We start from the raw sequence: 17,695 nt of genomic DNA, 5'->3' as shown, positions 1-17,695 counted from the left end.
ACTGTGTGGTCCGAGCACCCCCAGTTCCTTCTCTACCGCCTTTGGTCTGGGACGGAATCCACTGCAGAGCCTGCTTCTCCTATTACCTCTCTAGATAGTGACTTACCTATTAGTGTAGTAAGAAGAAAAGGAGGACTTGTGGCACCTTAGAGATTAACAAATTTATTTGAGCATAAGCTTTCACGAGCTATAGCTCACCTCATCGGACGCATCCAGTGGAAAATACAGAGGGCAGATCTAAACAGACAGAGAACATGAAACAATGGGTGCTACCACACACACTTCCACTGGATGTGTCCGATGAGGTGAGCTGTTGCTCGCGAAAGCTTATGCTCAAATAAATTTGTTAGTCTCTAAGGTGCCACAAGTCCTCCTTTTCTTTTTGCAGATACAGACTACAGGTCTGCTACTCTGAAACCTATTAGTGTAGTGTAGTTAGTATTTTCCTCTTCACCTTTCTTCCTTCCTATAAACATTTTTTTTTGTTTTAACTTTTCCTTTACAGTTATTTCATAGCTTAGGTTTCCATTTTCACTGCTTCCCATCCTTCCTGACCAGGAAGCCTTTTTTCCTTCATCCTTATGCCCAGACCCCCCAGCTTTAAGAGGTGTGTTTCTTGCGGGGCCACCTTCCCGGTAACAGAGGGTCACCCACAGTGTATTCACTACCTTGTTCTGAAACCCGAGCCAGAAAAGACCGGGACATTAGATTAAAACTTCTCCTCATGGAGAAATTGCTGCGACTGGCATCCGACCCGAGCCCAGACTCTTCCCTGGAGAGGCCTTCATACTCTGTGAAGTCATCTCCAATCCTCACTCCCCACATCCCTGGAGGAGAAAGTCATCTCTTTCTTGCTTGGATGAAAAGAAATGTGCTCCCTCCTCACACTTTGAGGCACACCCTCTAGAACAGTGATTCTCAAACTTTTGTACTGGTGACCTCTTTCAAATAAAAAGCCTCTGAGTGCAACCCTCCTTATAAATTAAAAATACTTTTTTATATATTTAATACCATTATAAATGCTGGATGCAAAGCAGGGTATGGGGTGGAGGCTGACAGCTCACGACCTCCCCATGTAATAACCTTGCAACCCCCTGAGGGGTCCCGCTCCCCAGTTTGAGAACCCCTGCTCTAGAACACCATCCCCGGCAAGGTTTGTTGCCTCAACCTAATCTGACACAGCTCCAGGGCCTGTCCAAGTACCAATATGAAGAAACAGCCTAAAGACCCTAACTGGGCAGACCTACAGCCGTTGGCACCATTTCCCAGCTCTGGGGAACAAGACAGGCCAACTTCAGGAGCTATGGCATCTATAAAATTGCTAGCACCAGTGCCCTTTCTGTCACCAACTAAACTGTTGGCACCGAGTAAGCCCTCAGCACCATCAAAATCATTGGCACCAGTCAAGTCATCAGCACCGGCCTGCTCCTCAGCGTTGACCAAGTGTCTGGTGCTATCTACTGACACTTTGGGAGAATACACCCTTCCTTCGGCACCGAGTTGTACACTTGCACCGATGATGCTTTCCCCCCCTCCACAAGACTTTAGATACCCTAAAGATACTTTAGGATACCTTTAGATACTTTAGGATACCCTAAAGACCTGCTGGTCTCTAACATCTCTGAGTCTCCACTCCTTCGACTTGACCTCCCACCACTTCCACCCTCCTCTCCAGACTCATGACATTTTCCCATTTTCCGCCAAGGATGGCACCTCCCTCCCCCAGCAATGAGGAGGAGGAGGAAGAAGAGGAGGGCTTCATCGTTCCCTCATCTACGAGGCAAATCAGACCTGCTCATCCTCACTATCCACAGTCTACATCTGGTCCACAATCTTGGCATGGATCACTTGAGATGCAGTCACATGTTACACTCCTTCCACACTGGCCATATTGGAACCCTTGGGCCTTGTATAGAGCACAGTTCAGGACCCCCTCTCAGGGAGCAAAGCTGGAGACCTACACCTCTCCCTTCTCCATCGGTTTCTTGCCATCCGCTGGTTGAACCCCCGCCGATACCAAGTGAAGAGGAAGTTCAGAAAGAGGAACAGAAGCAGGAGGCTCCACTGACATTACATTTTTCCTCCTCCACCCCCTACATCTGCTGATGACTTCAGACATTTTCAAGACTTATTCTGAAAGATTGCAGACTCCCTGCAGATTCCTTTGGAGGAAATCAAGGACCAGCAGCATAAACTGCTTGATATCCTCCACACATCTTGTTCCTCCAAGATCACACTACCAATCAATGAGGCTCTTCTTGAGCCCGCGAAAGTGCTCTGGCAAACCTCAGCATCCATCCCTCTGACCTGCAAATGCACCTGAAAAAAATATGTTCCGGTGGAGGATGCAGGATTTCTAGTGCCCATCCCAAATTCTTAGGTGGTCAGTGTGGTGCAAGAGAGAGGCTGTCAATGCCAATCCCATTCTAGCTATCCAGACAGAGGTGGAAACACGTAGACTTATTTGGACACAAAGCGTATTCATCAGCCATGCTCCAATTTAGAATCTCAAACTACGAAGCTCTCATGATTAAGTATAATTACTTAAACTACTCCAAATTGGAGGAACTCTGCCATGACCTACTGGAGGCCAAGAAAGAGCAATTCCAGTCCCTAATATTGGAAGGACATTTCCTAGCCCGTACAACCCTATGAGTCTTGGTAGACTATGCAGACCCACTGCCTGATCCATCGTGACTGCATCATGGCTACACCTGTTGGGTTTTCCTAAGGAGTTACAAACCACCAGTAGTAGACTTACCTTTTGAGAGTCAGAAAATATTCTCAGAGTGCACAGATGATTCTCTGCACTCCCTTAAAGACTCCCAAGCTACATTCCGCTCTCAGAGAATTTACATGCCAGCACCAAAGAGATGGTCCCAATCACAGGAGTACATTCCTCAACGAAACTGTGACATCAAGCGCTGAAGACAAAGGCCTCCTACCAAATGTAGACAGCCCACTCCTCAAGGGGCTACCTCTCAGACACCCCCACTGGAGCAACAATTTTGAAGGTGTGGCGGCCCCAAGAAGCCTCCCCCTCTTCCAGTCATTCCCACCATCTTCAACGTTCCACCAGTGTGGTGACTAACCAGCTCATTTTTTCCCATCTTGGAGACTCATCACTTTGGACAAGTAGGTTTTTGAGATTATCTAGGAAGGATACTTCATCCCCTTCCTAACTATCCGGCCCCACCATCCCCTCTCCCCATCCTTTTCAGAGACTCCTCTCACGATTCCATTCTATGGGGAGAAATAAATCATCTTATGCAATGGGGACCCATGGAACCAATCCCTTACCAGCACATGGGGCAGGGTTTCTACTCCCACTATTTCCTGATCTGGAAGAAATCTGGCGGCTGGCAACCCATCCTGGACCTCCACAGTCTAAACAAGTTAGTCAAACTGCATGCTTCAAGATGGTTACCCTCTCCACTACTATTGCAGTACTGGAACAGGCAGACTGTTTTTCAGCCTTCGACCTCCAAGATGCATACTTTCATATTACAATACATCCTGCCCAAGGGGATTTCTCTGATTTGTCATGGGTGATGACCACTACCAACAAGGTACTGCCTTTTGGACTGTCCATGGTCAGCACCTCGGTTGTTCGCCAAGATTCTTGCAGGAGTCACTGCCTACCTAAGGAAACAAGGAGTTGTGGGGTGAGAAAAGCTGCTTAATCTAGATGTTTCCCAGTCTAATAGGGTTGAGAGTTTAGACTGCGTGCTTATATTTTCTTTTCTTTTGGTAACTACTCTGACTTTTTTGCCTATCACTTAAAATCTATCTTTGTAGTTAATAAATTTATTTGTTTATTCTACCTGAAGCAGTGCGTTTGGTTTGAAGCATGTCAGAGACTCCCCTGGGGATAACAAGCCTGGTACATATCAATTTCTTTGTTAAATTGACAAACTCATATAAGCTTGCAGCGTCCAGCAGACATAACTGGAAACTGCAAGATGGAGGTTCCTAGGGTTGTGTCTGGGATTGGAGATATTGGCTAGTGTCACTTTGGTTGCACAATCCAAGGAGCTGCTTACATGCCAGAGGCTGTGCATGAACAGCCCAGGAGTGGGGGTTCTCACAGCAGAGCAGGGTAAGGCTGGCTCCCAAAGTCAAGGATTGGAGTGACCTAGCAGATCACCAGTCCAGATAACACCAGGGGAACGTCACAAATGCAATACAACAACTGGAATTAATTGGGACACAGTTGGATGCCATACAAGCCAGAGCCTTCCTACCACCTCACAGATTCTCGTGTATGGTATCCAGTGCACAGATTTGCCCCCAGATCTCTGCCAGAATGTGCCTCCAACTTCTAGGCCACATGGCAGCAGCCACTTCCGTGATCAGTCATGCAAGACTACACATTTGATGTCTTCAGGCATGCCTCTATACAATATATCTCCCCCACAAACACAGCATCCACAAACTTTTATCCATGCTGATGAGAGTCAAGGACTCATACTTTATTGGACACAGCCTAACAATGCCTTTGTTGGAGTTCCTTTCCTCCAACCACCACTGACTGTGATCCTAACAACTGATGCCTCCCTAATCAGTTGAGGAGCGCATCTCCGTGATCACAAAGTGCAGGGAAGATGGTCGTTAATCCGAATTCACCCTACACATCAATCTCCTAGAACTACGAGCGGTCTGTAATGCCTGCCAATGTTTCCTCCCGCCACTCATACCATCAGAGTCATGATGGACTATCTCGCCTGGATGTATTACTTCAATAGGCAGGGTGGATTGAGGTTTCAGTCTTTATGGTCAGAGGCACTCAAATTGTGGAACTCGTGTATCTAACACAACATCATCATTTTAGCAGCATACCTTTTGGGACACCGGAACACCACCATGGACATATTGAGCAGGAGGTTCTCCCATGATCACGAGTGGGAACTGGATATGTAAGCACTTCAGCCAGTCTTCAACCGATGGGGATTCCCCACCGTAGATCTTTTTGCCACATAGCACAATGCCGGCTGCCATCAATTCTGTTCCAGAGTGGGACTGGGACATGGATCTCTCGGAGGTGCCTTTCTCAGAACATGAGATGCCTTTCCTTTATGCCTTCCCTCCCTTCCCCCTCCTATTTCAAATACTTTGCAAGATACAGGAGGATCAAACTCATGTCATACTAATAACTCCAACATGGCCACAGCTTACCTTCTCCACATGACGGTATGCCAGACAATCTCTCTCCATCTAACACTGTGGCTTCTTTCACAGGACATAGGATGCATTTTCCATCCCAATCCACAGAAGCTGCATCTCAAAGGCTGGCTCCTCCATGGTTCTGGGATTCAGAAATAACCTGTTCGGATGCAGTCAAACAGATACTTTTGAATAGGTGTAACATAACTAGATGAACTTATGTTCACAAATGGACTAGATTTCAATGCTGGTGCACCTTCCACCAAGTCGACGTAACATGCGCTCTGCTACCACTTATCCTGGACAACTTGCTACACCTTAAAGAATCAGAATTATCCACCAGCTCCATTCGGGTACACTTGGCAGCAGTCACTACTTTATACTGTCCCATAAATGGTCATTATGTTTTTACACATCCACTTACGAAATGTTTTCTGAAGTGTCTGCACAATCTTTATCCCCACATAAAAGACCTGATCCCTGTCTGGGACCTCATCCTCATCTTAAGTTCTCTGACTAAACCCCCATTTGAACCAATGCCAACCTGTTCTTATGTTCATCTGTCAGTGAAAATGGCCTTCCTTGTTGCCATCACTTCTGCCCGACAAGTTGGTGAAATCACGGCCCTTATGGCATATCTACCATACAGACTGTTCTATAAGGATAAAGTTACATTATGCCCACATCCAAGATTTCTACCTAAGATTCCAACTTCTTTCCCTCTCAGCCAACCAATACACCTTCCTTGCTTATTCCCGAAGCCTCACAGTAATCCGTTGGAGGCGGCTCTACACACCCTAGACGTGAGACAAGCATTATTTTTTTACTTGGACAGGACTAAACCTTTCTGAAAACTACCATGATTATTCCTCTCCAATACTGAAAGATCCAGAGGCACAGCCATATCTAAACAACACCTTTCAAGGTGGATCTTGCAACGTATACATTTATCTTACAAACTCCACAAAAGACAGCCTCCTACCACAATCAGAACACATTCCACATGTTCATTATCCACTTCAATAAGCTTTCTCAATAATGCCCCCATTGCTGAAATTTGCAAAGCAGCTACATGGGCATCAACAGACACGTTTGCCAATTACTACGCTATTATGCACGATGCCACAGCAGGCACTCTCCTGGACCTAGGACATACGGTCCTATCATCAACAGTTGCTCCAAAGACCCAGCCTTCCAATTAGGGGCACTCCTTGCTAGCTGCTTACAAGTGGTGCACCCATAGGGACATCACTTAAAGAAGAAGAGAATGTTACTCTGTGCAGTAACTGAGGTTCTTCGATATGTGAGTCCCTATGGGTGCTCCACTTCCCAACCTCTTCCCCTCTGCTTCAGAGCCAAAAACATATGCTCTGCAGCAGGGAAGGAACTGGGGATGGTCGGAATGCACAGCGATATATATACGCCCCATTCACAGTGTGACAGGGGCAGGGAGGTTGCGCATGTGCGGTCTGACAGGTGCTGCAGCTGAAGATCTCCAATTCCAAGCACGGGGGGGGAGGGGCGCTGCCACACCTAGAAGTGGACACCCATAGGGACACACATCTCGAAGAACCTCAGTTACTGCACAGGATGAGGAACCTTCTCGTGTTTACATAGCCCAGGTAATTACATGACCTATTGAGTACAACACCAATTCTTAATGAGAATTTGGTTTAGAGAAGTAATATTTAACACTAGAAATATCAGGTCTGCTCAGAAATATGTCCATCCATTTATTGGGTTTCAGTTTTCCATCTTTTCCTCTTTAGAGCCATGTCTGGTGGCTCCAGGCCACACGTTCAGTAACAATTTTCCCATTGGCTTGGTGTCCTCCCAAATAGAAGAATTCTCATGTGTCATAAGCAGTATTTCTGGGAAAAGCAAAGCAGCTGGGATTCTTGCTGTAATAATAATTTTTTTAAATTAGTTTTTTCTTCAGAGAAATGAATTCAATTTAGAAAAAATTAAGATTTTATTTTCTTTACAAACGAGTTTTCTTTACTACTTCTACTACTTTGGTTGGTTGCACTCCCAAGCACTGATCATAACTACACTACCACTGTCATATTATTCTGTATGTCTTTTTCTGTTAAAGGCTCTGTAAAATTGTTGCTTTATAATATTTGTATAGTATAATTTGACTGAAGATTAAATTATATTTACAGAGTAAAAATAAATATTGAAGTTGGACAACTTTTTTTTTCTTCTCAGCGGACTAAAAGAAGTACCTAATCTGTCACGATTTCAGATCTTAAGGTATTTGTGGCTTAACAACAATAAGGTAATAAGACATTTTGTTAAAATATGAATACTGGTATCTAAAATAAGTTTTTATTACTACCTAAAACTTTTGCTATTATAAAACACCACCATCACCACGTTCTCCTCCTGGATTTTGAATGAGACCTGCTCCAGTAGGTATGCTCAGAGGCCATCTACCAGATCATGACCCGCATGCGACTTAAGTCTGTCTTTCCCTGACTGCCTTTATTTTCCTGATTCATGAATTACTCTGGGGCTTAGATGGAAGACAGGCATCTGGATGCTTAAAGGGAGGAAGTGGTGAGTGTGCCTAGAGGCAGAAATTTCTTCACCTAGGGAACTTTTACCCTGAAAATGTAGATGCTAGGTGAGTTTAGGTACCTACAGTGTACTGTGGGAGCTTTGTGGCTTGAAGTGGAGGCAAAACTGGGTTTTAGTCACGTAAACCCGAGCTTTAGGCACCTAAGTCTGAGGTTTAGGTGCTTAACTACTTTTGTGGATATATGCCTTACACCCAGCGCCCTAGGGTGGTATAATGAAGATTATACTACTTAGTGTATCCCCTATGGGCTTTGAGGCAATGTTGTAAAGTAGTCAGGACCCTCAGACGGAAGGTCTGATATAAATGCAAAGTGTAACACCCAAAACCAAAATATTTAAAAAATCAGCTAATTGGCAACAAAACCAGGTCATGCCCTTCTCTGCCCTTATCAAATGCAAATCTGCACATTTATTCACTGATCTTTAAAAAAATGAAAATAGTTATAGATTTGCACTGAAAAATTGGTAACCTATAGTAGTTTAAAACATTTAAACTTTTTATAAGTTACTGTTCTGTAGTTCACATGATTTCTGAATGTGCTCAGTATCTGAGGTATCTGTGTGCAGCAGTACTTGCTAAGAGAAGTATGCAGTTTTGTGAAGAACAGAAAAATTAGTATACATTCCACATAACTTAGGAGTGCATGGATTTCTGCTGCCTCAAGCCAACATTAATTATAAAGCATCTCATGTCAACTCTGTTGAAAGACTTGTAGTTATTCAAATGTTGAAAAACTCTTTTAATTATGGAGACATAAATGAGCTGAACTAGTTCATGGCATTACTGTACAAGGACATGAAGTGTGAGAAGATAGGGCTTCTTGATGACCAAGCAAAATTGAACCTGCTGATCAACAAGACAAAAATCACACTCATTTGTCCATATTCCCCATCTTCAAACCTAAACAGTAACAAAGACTAAATTAAAAACAATGAGGAGTCCTTGTGGCACCTTAGAGACTAACACATTTATTTAGGTATAAGCTTTCGTGGGCTAAAACCCACTTCATCAGATGCATAGAGTGTAAAATATAGAGGCAGGTGTAAATACACAACACATGAAAAGATGGGAGTTGCCTTACCAAATGGGGGGGTCAGTGTTAATGAGGCAATTCAATTAAGATGGAAGTGGGCTATTCTCAACAGTTGACAAGAAGGGGTGCTACTGCCAACAGCAGCTGAGAAATAAGGATGGCAATACCATACCATGCTACCCGTAGTTCTGCACTGCTGCTGGTGATGGTGCTGCCTTTGGAGCTGGGCACCCTCCCAGCAGCCAGCGCTCTCAAATCTGCCTTCAGAGCTGAATGCCCGGCCAGCAGCTGCCACTTTCCACTCTGCCTTCAGAGCTGGGTGGCCAGCAACTGCCTGTCTTTGGCCACCCAGCTCTGAAGGTAGTACAGAAGTAAGGGTGGCAATACTGTGCCACCCCTACAATAGACTTGTGAGTCAGGACCCCCAGTTTGAGAAATGCTGTGGAGAAATCATACATTTTTCATGAGTTGGCTACAGCATAAGTAGCAAATTTGCTCTTTATACTGTGACCAACCCGCAAAAAATATGTGATTTCTGTGTGATTTAAGTAAACCTCTACTTATATGGAAAAAATAAGAATTCTCATAGGCTGAGATTTCTTCAGAGGATAAAACAGATGACCCTCGAGGTTGCTATACATACAGGTTTCACTACAATTATAATCTGTGGGTTTGGAAGCCTAACTAAACTTTGAATGTTTTCAGGAACAAATACATGCTCCCTCAGATCAGTTGGTGCTGGTGTAATTTTTAATTTGGATGTTGGGTTTATTCTAAGGATATTACCTTTGAGAATATTCTTAAATCAACACAGAAATGTTATGTATTATGAGAGGAGATTCTTCTCAAAATATGAGTATTTCAGCTGAACAAAACTTCCCGATAGCTAAGGAAGTTTAATTGAACACCAGTAATTTTCAGTGAAAATGTGTTCCAAAATACAAAATCTAAATCACTGAGTCTGAAGGTTCTATAAGGATTTTCTATAAGGTTATTCTATATATTTATCACACATAATGAATATTATTGACAAGTTTTCAGCTCTCAAAGAAGTCCTAAAACAAGGGACCATTTTCACTGAAACAGGAACAAATACTTCTTTAAAAATACACAATATATTAATATATAGTTCTCCAAAATTAAAATTAGACTGACAAATACCTGTTTCCCTAATTCTCATATTTCAGATCCAGAAGCTAACATTCTTGATCAATAATTATTGCTTAACAGAACTCTACCTCAACAATAATGAGCTCATAGATATAGCAGGTAATGCCTTACATTTCAAACTTTAGAGCAAAAATGTGAAGTTTTTTTCTATGTATCAGTAAGCTAAGCGAGTTTGATTTAGGTGGTCTGTAGTCAGTGACTGACTGATAGTAGCTGAAAATAACATCCCGCAGTTTGTAACATCATACACAAAAATGAGTTTTAGGAACATGATTTATTACATTACACTTGAGTGGTTATATAGCGATATTTAGGGTCAGATTCAGCCATGATGTAAATTGGTACAGTTTCATTGTATCTACTTCAGTTAGGGATAAATTTGTCCCTTACTGTTGTTATTAATTGGCTATTTTAAAATGTAAACAGTAGTGTAGTGGGGTGTCTTGCCCTGTAAGGGCTAGAGGCATGGAGCTGGCCAACCCCATATAATTAGTCCTCCCTGCCACACCTGGGATGATGTATGGGATTTAAATAGAACCAGCTGGATATGGGATATGGATATAGGAGCTGATTCCCCTATAATGGGCAGCAGAGCAATAGAGGGAAGGTGGCCTGGTCTGAGACGAGGCAAGACTAGGCACGACACGGCATCAGGGGAGTTTGTGGGCTGTGCCCAACTTAAGGCTGAAGGAAGACTTTTGTGTTTATTTTTTGAATTTTAAGTTAAACCAGACCCTGAAGAGGGCTGTTGTTATTAGATTTGTAAAAGACTCTTTTTGAGTTTATTGAGGAACCAAGATTGGAAACTGAGGTGAGGGGCTGCTTGCAGAGCTGCCCTGAGGCCACAGGGGGTGCTTGGAGGAGACCACTTGCTGACAAGTAGGTTGAAATAAACAATACTAATTTAGTAAGATTTTATTTATATTTTTTGTTAAAAGTGAACTGAAAATATATTGATTCTGGAAGCATAGTACACCATTTTGGTAGAAAAAGTCATGCCGTTGAAATATATTTCTGATCTAGTGTGGCAAGTTCTCTTATTCAAATGAATATGCAAGATTTGCTGGTCAGACAATTCATAATTAATTAAAAGTACCTTTTGGAAACCATATAAATGTATATGATAGTAAACTGATTAGCAAGGCTGACAGACATACCATGAAACGAAAGGATAGTAAAATAATACATTGTCCCATATGTAGTATGTCCGCAAAGGCTCTGCAATTTCCCTACCAGTATAATTGTCACTTACATTTAAAGTACACTTGTACTCTGTGAAGTTACTCTGCAAAACTGTCTTCTTGTGAAGCTCCATCTTTATCTCTCAAGGACTTTTATTTCATTTTGTCACAGAATCTGTCCCTTAGTATTTAAAAAAATTGTATATGTTAATATTTTATATCTCGCTTTATATAATGTTAGATTAGAGAAGGAAGTTAAATGATATTGGTTAGTATTTGTGGGACTTATGGGAAATGTGAATCTTTAAGAAGGGAATGGGAGGTTGTTCCAAGCATAGGGGGCAGTATGGAGGAAGGTAATAAGATGTGGGAGAAAGAAACAGCAAAGCTGCCTTCACTGGCAAAACAAAATGGGTGAGGGGTAAGGTTGCTGGGGGTTCGGGCTCAGGGATGGGGCCGGGGATGAGAGGTTTGGGGTACAGGAGGGGGCTCCAGGCTGGGGCCAAGGGGTTTGGAGTGCAGGAGGGGGTTCTGAGCTGGGGCAGGGGGTTGGAGTGCAGGAGGAGGTACAGGATCTGGGCGGCTCCCTAGTCCAGCCCCTAGGCCAGGGGTCGGCAACCTTTCAGAAGTGGTGTGCTGAGTCTTCATTTATTCACTCTAATTTAACATTTTTTGAAGGTCTCTTTCTATAAATCTATAATATATAACTAAACTATTGTTGTATGTAAAGTAAATAAGGTTTTTAAAATATTTAAGAAGCTTCATTCAAAATTAAATTAAAATGCAGAGCCTCCCGGACAGTGGCCAGGACCCGGGCAGTGTGAGTGCCACTGAAAATCAGCTCACGTGCCGCCTTTGGCACGTGTGCCATAGGTTGCCTACCCCTGTCCTAGGCAGAGGCATGGCCAGGTGGCTCTGTGCTCTGCCTCCGCTGACAGGCGCCGCCCCCGCAGCTCCCATTGGCTGCAGTTCCCAGTCAATGGGAGCTGTGGAGCCGGTGCTCGGGGAGGGGGCAGCGCACAGAGCCACCTGGCCGCGCCTCCACCTAGGAGCTGAGGGACATGTCGCCGCTTCTGGGAGCTGTGCAGAGCCAAATAGGGAGCCTTCCAGCCCTGCACCAACCACACTTTTAATGGCTCGGTCAGCCATGCTGCCCAGAGCCACCCGGGTCCCTTTTCGAACGGGTGTACCAATAAAAAATTGGACATCTGGCAACCCTAGTGAGGGGAGTGACATAGTCTGAGTAGGCAAGTGGGTGACTGGTGGTGACTTTTTTTTTTAAGATTAAGATTATTTGAGGTGGAGCTAATGTTGCAGAGGGAATTGAGTTGAAATTGGTTAATATGGAGCCTGTGAGGCAGAGGTGGTAATGGGGAAGGGTGAAACCGGTATGATAGGATGGGGATGATAGATGATCCAAGATTGATGTGGCTATCAGGGGAAGAAGGAGGCAGTAGAGGTTGGACGTAGATTTTTGAAGGTGAGGGTGAGGGAGAGAAGTAGGTGAGCAGGGATGGGAAAGAAAGAGATGAAGATGCAAATGCTGTGAATAGAAAAGAGGAAATAAGGGATGCAAAATTTCTGGGATGAGGTAGAGAAGGAGGAAAAACAAGAAGTAGAGTTGCTGAAACAGAGGATGAGTGTAGTGAGCGTGAGAAGTGTTGTATGTAGTGGTGGGAGTGGATGAATAATTAGGATGGCAAACTAAATGTGTAGCATAGCAAAACAAATAAGCAAGTCAAGGTAATCAGTTATGGCGAGAATAATTTATTATAATACATTTTGTTCCAGGTGCTCTGAAACATTTGCGTGAATTGCAGATCTTGTTGCTTCACAACAACCAGCTGAAAAACCTTGACACAACAGTGAAGGAACTAAAGGGAATGATAAGTCTGCAGACCCTAAGTAATGTGTTACTTTCTATTATGCATAGCTGCAATCAGTAACATTGGAAATTAGGGGAAAACAGACATTTTTGTAAGTAGGAATAGAACTAAATCATTCAGATGTCCAAGATATTTTCCTCCTCTTTTCTTCAGAGTAAATGGATTCTCACATACAGTAATATTTTTTTAAATTAAGCATACCAATATCTGTTTTAACTAGTGTAGGCATTTTGATATACTGTGTGGAGTAAGTGGTAAATGAAATAACCGTAGTCTCTGAAATTTCAAATTACCATGAACAAGACAGTGCTGGCGCCACTAAGTTGTACTGTGTGAAGTAGCCTCAAGGGAAGTAGGATTATATGCTATTAACCTATTGAAAATGAAAGTATAAGCAGTCTTTCTCCATCTTTCCTAAAGAAAATGCTCATAGATCATACCAAGCTCTCAGAACTTTAAGAAACAGGAAACTAATTTAATGTCTTAGTAGCATAATTAATGGAGGTGTATAATATCATCAACCCCTAGCTTATGCATTCAAAAAGCTGGATGTTTGATGGCAAGAAATAAAAAGATGGTTTGAAAAGTACATTTTTAAATTGAACCTGAAACTGAGCCAAGAACTGAAAAACAAGTCAAGTGGTATAAAGACAACATACCAGTCAAATTATTGTAAGTTATTCTATTATGTGTAAAATCTAAAAATAGACCTCTAAAAATGAAGTTGTTTGAAATGATTAGACAAAATTTGGACAGACATCCCATTTCTCAGTGGTGCTGTCAGTTGGATTTAGTGTTACACCGAAAGCAATTTACAGGGAGTTTCAACAAGCACAAACAGTGTGCTTCACAGTATTGTGAAACAAACAGTAATAGCAAGAATTCAAAGCAGCGTTCTAATGCTGAAATGATGCATACATCAGTCATAATGACATGGTAATGTAGTTCCCATTGGTCCAACCACTAGCAAATAAAAATAAAAGATAGAACACTACAACTTGCTCTGATACGAAATTTTATTCTCGTTTATGGATACAGGAAAAGAGTCCATTTTATAGGGGAAAATATTATTGCACTATACAGTATATACTCACTGCACTTTATAACCCATACAAGTCAAGAATTTATATTAAGGTGATAATGAGGTCTCACATTATGAAGACTATTATTTTAATGAAATACAGTATACTACCTTTCATTATCACATTAGAAGCAAATGACTGTCAAATAAATGAACAAGAGTACATTTTTAAGCAGTATCCTTACGTCATAAATAATATCGGTTTGCTTACTTGCTAATTTGCAGCGTTCAGAAATTTGAATTGTGTCTACCAGTCCTCAGTGTGAATTAGCCAGATTCTGTAGCTATCCTTTATGAAATATTCTTCGTATGAAATAAAGATTACTTTAGGAATGAGAAGATACCTATTATTGCTAGATGGTTCTCTTTTATTTTTGGATAGTCCAATTAAAAATAAAATTTACTCAGCACCCTTCATGTAACATCTGGACATATAACATCAATTTAATATTAAGCACCCATGTGGGGATTATTATTTGAGCAGCCCAATAAACCGTTATTGTTCATCCCAAAAGCTACATCAGTTGCCAAAGTATCCTAAATCCCTCCTTTAAGGCTCGTTTTTACCTTTTAGACACTGCCCTACTTTGGACATGGTATGCAGCTGCACTGCTGCAGCAGGAGTTCATGGAAAAACTGTACCTCCTGAGGCTGGCTTTCTTGCCAGTGCACCCTTTCAGGGGATGCAACATGTGCAGTGGAGGGCATGGTAATGGCTTCAGTTCATCTCCACCCCATCTTTTTGGCATACAAACTCTTTGTGTTCCCTCCAGTGTTCTGCTGTGCCAGGGCCAGCCACAATCTGGCTTGAACTCAGTGAAAAAGACTGACTTAATAAATGCACCTTTCACTGTGCCAGAAGATCACCAGACTCAGGTTCTTGCAAACAGAAAGAAACAACAAGTTCCATAAATATGAGTCCTCAACAGTACCCAGCTGCTACTTCTAACTAGGTGGTTCTTCTTCTTTTCTATATTTGAATCATGATAGTGCCTATAGGCTCCAGCCAGGATAAGTTTCCCATTGTGCTAAATTCTAAATGAACAAGATAGACAAGCCTATGGCCACACCAAAACTGTGTGGTGGAGCCAAGGAACTGAACCTAAATCTCTTATACAATGATACCATGCTGATGGACAGAGCACCTAGAAAGATTTATTTTTGGAACTGGCAACAAAATAGTCCAGCTGTTCTCAAGCAAGATTACAGGAACCAGAGGGACCACATTGGTGCCTGGGTGGTGAGGGAGGTGCCTTAGTGTCTTTCGTAAATGGGAATTAGGTACTTAGCTGTCATTTGTGCCTTTGAAAATCTCCCTTTCTGAAGCCCCACTCCATTCCAAAATGATATTACATCAAATCCAAAACTAAACCAAATTTTCCTAAGGCTTAGGTGCTTCTTGGATTCCCTTCCTAAAGTCCTATCTTTCCCAAACAGTAGCATTCATTTTATTCACTAGTGTTGGCTTATGAGCTATATATAGTGTTTTAGAATGTACTGACTGAACTCTGCAGCAGTAAGAATGGAACTCTTTCTATTACTGCCATCTTGTGGGTCTCCTAATACAATTAAATGCAATGATTAAAAATGATAATTTTGATCTAAAAATCACCTTACCAGAAGCATAAGAAGAATGCAGATATTTTACAGCACTCCCCCACCACAAAATATTATAAACATAGTCATTTCCAGCATGGAAAAGACCAAATATCCATTCTCATATCCTGTCTATATCTGTGGGCCCCCAAAACACAGCTGGCCAGTAGCATCTTTCCATAACATAAGAGAGTGGCTCGTCACCAATCCTGTCTGGCAATTGCTTTATGCCCTGAAGAAGAAGGATTGACATCTTATAACTTTTTAACCTGTGTAGAAGATCGGCAGATTCTGTGTTTATTCAGTTAAGTGAATAATCCTTTATGAATCTCACTAAACTGTTTGCCTCAATAGTTTATCCCTCTTTCCACCTTTCTCTCCATAACCACTGAACTTGCATAATCCACAGTAGTTGTTTCAGCCTTAGGTATATGTCTACACCAGGGTAGGCAACCTATGGCACCTTTGGCACATGAGCTGATTTTCAGTGGCATTCACACTGCCCGGGTCCCGGCCACCGGTCCTGGGGGTTCTGCTGCCAACCTGGGGTACTGCCCGCCGACTCTGCTCAGCCCGCTGCTGGCCCCAGGTCCCGGCCACCGGTCTGGGGGGCTCTGCGGCCAGCCTGGAGTCCTGGCTGCCTCCCCGGGGCTCTGCAGCTGTCCTCAGCTGTGGCCCACTGGCCCCAGCTTGGGGCAGTGAGGGGCAAGAGGGGGCACAGCTCAGCACCCCCACCTTAAAAATTGTTCCAGCACCACTGTACTGGGATATTTTTAAGTCCTGATTTGCTGCTTACATCACTATCACGCCACATGGAACAGCGCACTGCATTTGACATTGAGATTAGAATGTACATGCAAGAACTGGAATCAGAATTTGCGTCAGATTTCAAGATTTCAAGCGATTTAGCCCAATGCTTTCTTTCTAATTAAACCTGAAAAGTTCAAAAAAAGTGACTTGGATTTGTCTGTATTTCAGTGGATGGGTGTTGAAGATTTTGAAATGCAGCTCATTCAGTTAAAAAGCTCAGAATTGTGGGCATCAAAGTTTGGAGATCTGCGGAGTGCACTTGAAGCTACCGAGAGAGATCGTGGATGTCCTGACCTGCTGGATGTCCGTGCCAGTGAAATTTAACTGTTTGAAGAAAATTGTGTTTGCAATGCTTTCAGCATTTGGATCCACTTACCTGTGTAAACAGGTATTTTCAGACATGAAATCTGTCCTCTGTCCCTCTCAGAGCCAGTTAACAACTGATCACTCAGAAGCCTGTGTGCAGCTTAAAGTATTCAAATACAAGCCAGACATTGGAAAACTCAGCAAGGAAAAGCAAGGTCAAGAATCACACTAAACTGATAAGATCTGCATTTTAATTTAATTTTAAATGAAGCTTCTTAAACATTTTGAAAACCTTATTTCCTTTACATATAACAATAGTTTAGTTATATATTCTAGACTTATAGAAAGATACCTTCTAAAATCATTAAAATGTATTACTGGCATGCGAAACCTTAAATTAGAGTGAATAAATAAAGACTCAGTGCACCACTTCCGAAAGGTTGCTGACCCCTGGTCTACAGGATGTGCATACCTCAGTGCTAGATTTTATTCATGCAGGCGTGAGCCAGGCAACTCTGCTCCGAGAGTCCACATTTGCTGTGCTGGACATTGTACAACAGTATTTACCTGCATTCATACTGCTGCTCTAGATACAGGAGTTTAGCACTACCATTTCAGGGTTCATATCCCAGGGTTCTTTGTGACATACAGAGGCACTCTAAGAACTGATTTGTGGTGTGTTTTTGGACTGGAATATAGTATTTTCCTGGGCCCCTTCACAGAAAACACTTTTCCCCTCCTTCACATATGTGCCGATGGCACTTCCAGATTATGTGGCCCCTCCCTTCTATCCTTGAAGAACTGAATGGAAGTCATGGATCCATTGGATGAGCTGGCCCTACTTTTGCTCCTTATTTCAAGAAAAATGTTTGTGAGATAGGCACT

At 42.6% G+C, this 17,695-nt stretch overlaps 1 protein-coding gene across 3 annotated transcripts in view; it reads left to right on the top strand.

Moving 5' to 3' along the window:
- LRRC72 (leucine rich repeat containing 72) overlaps positions 1-17,695 on the top strand; it is a 48,916-nt gene that overhangs the window by 9,347 nt on the left and 21,874 nt on the right. For all 3 annotated transcript variants that reach the window (XM_038390796.2, XM_038390797.2, XM_038390795.2), the window contains 3 exons: positions 7,375-7,444; positions 9,968-10,049; positions 12,923-13,036. In XM_038390796.2, coding sequence (XP_038246724.1) covers positions 7,375-7,444; positions 9,968-10,049; positions 12,923-13,036 — 266 coding nt within the window. The remainder of the gene's footprint in view (positions 1-7,374; positions 7,445-9,967; positions 10,050-12,922; positions 13,037-17,695) is intronic.

Source organism: Dermochelys coriacea, chromosome 2 (assembly GCF_009764565.3).
Source record: "Dermochelys coriacea isolate rDerCor1 chromosome 2, rDerCor1.pri.v4, whole genome shotgun sequence".
NCBI lineage: Eukaryota > Metazoa > Chordata > Testudines > Dermochelyidae > Dermochelys > Dermochelys coriacea.
This window is presented reverse-complemented; position numbering and strand designations above follow the sequence as displayed.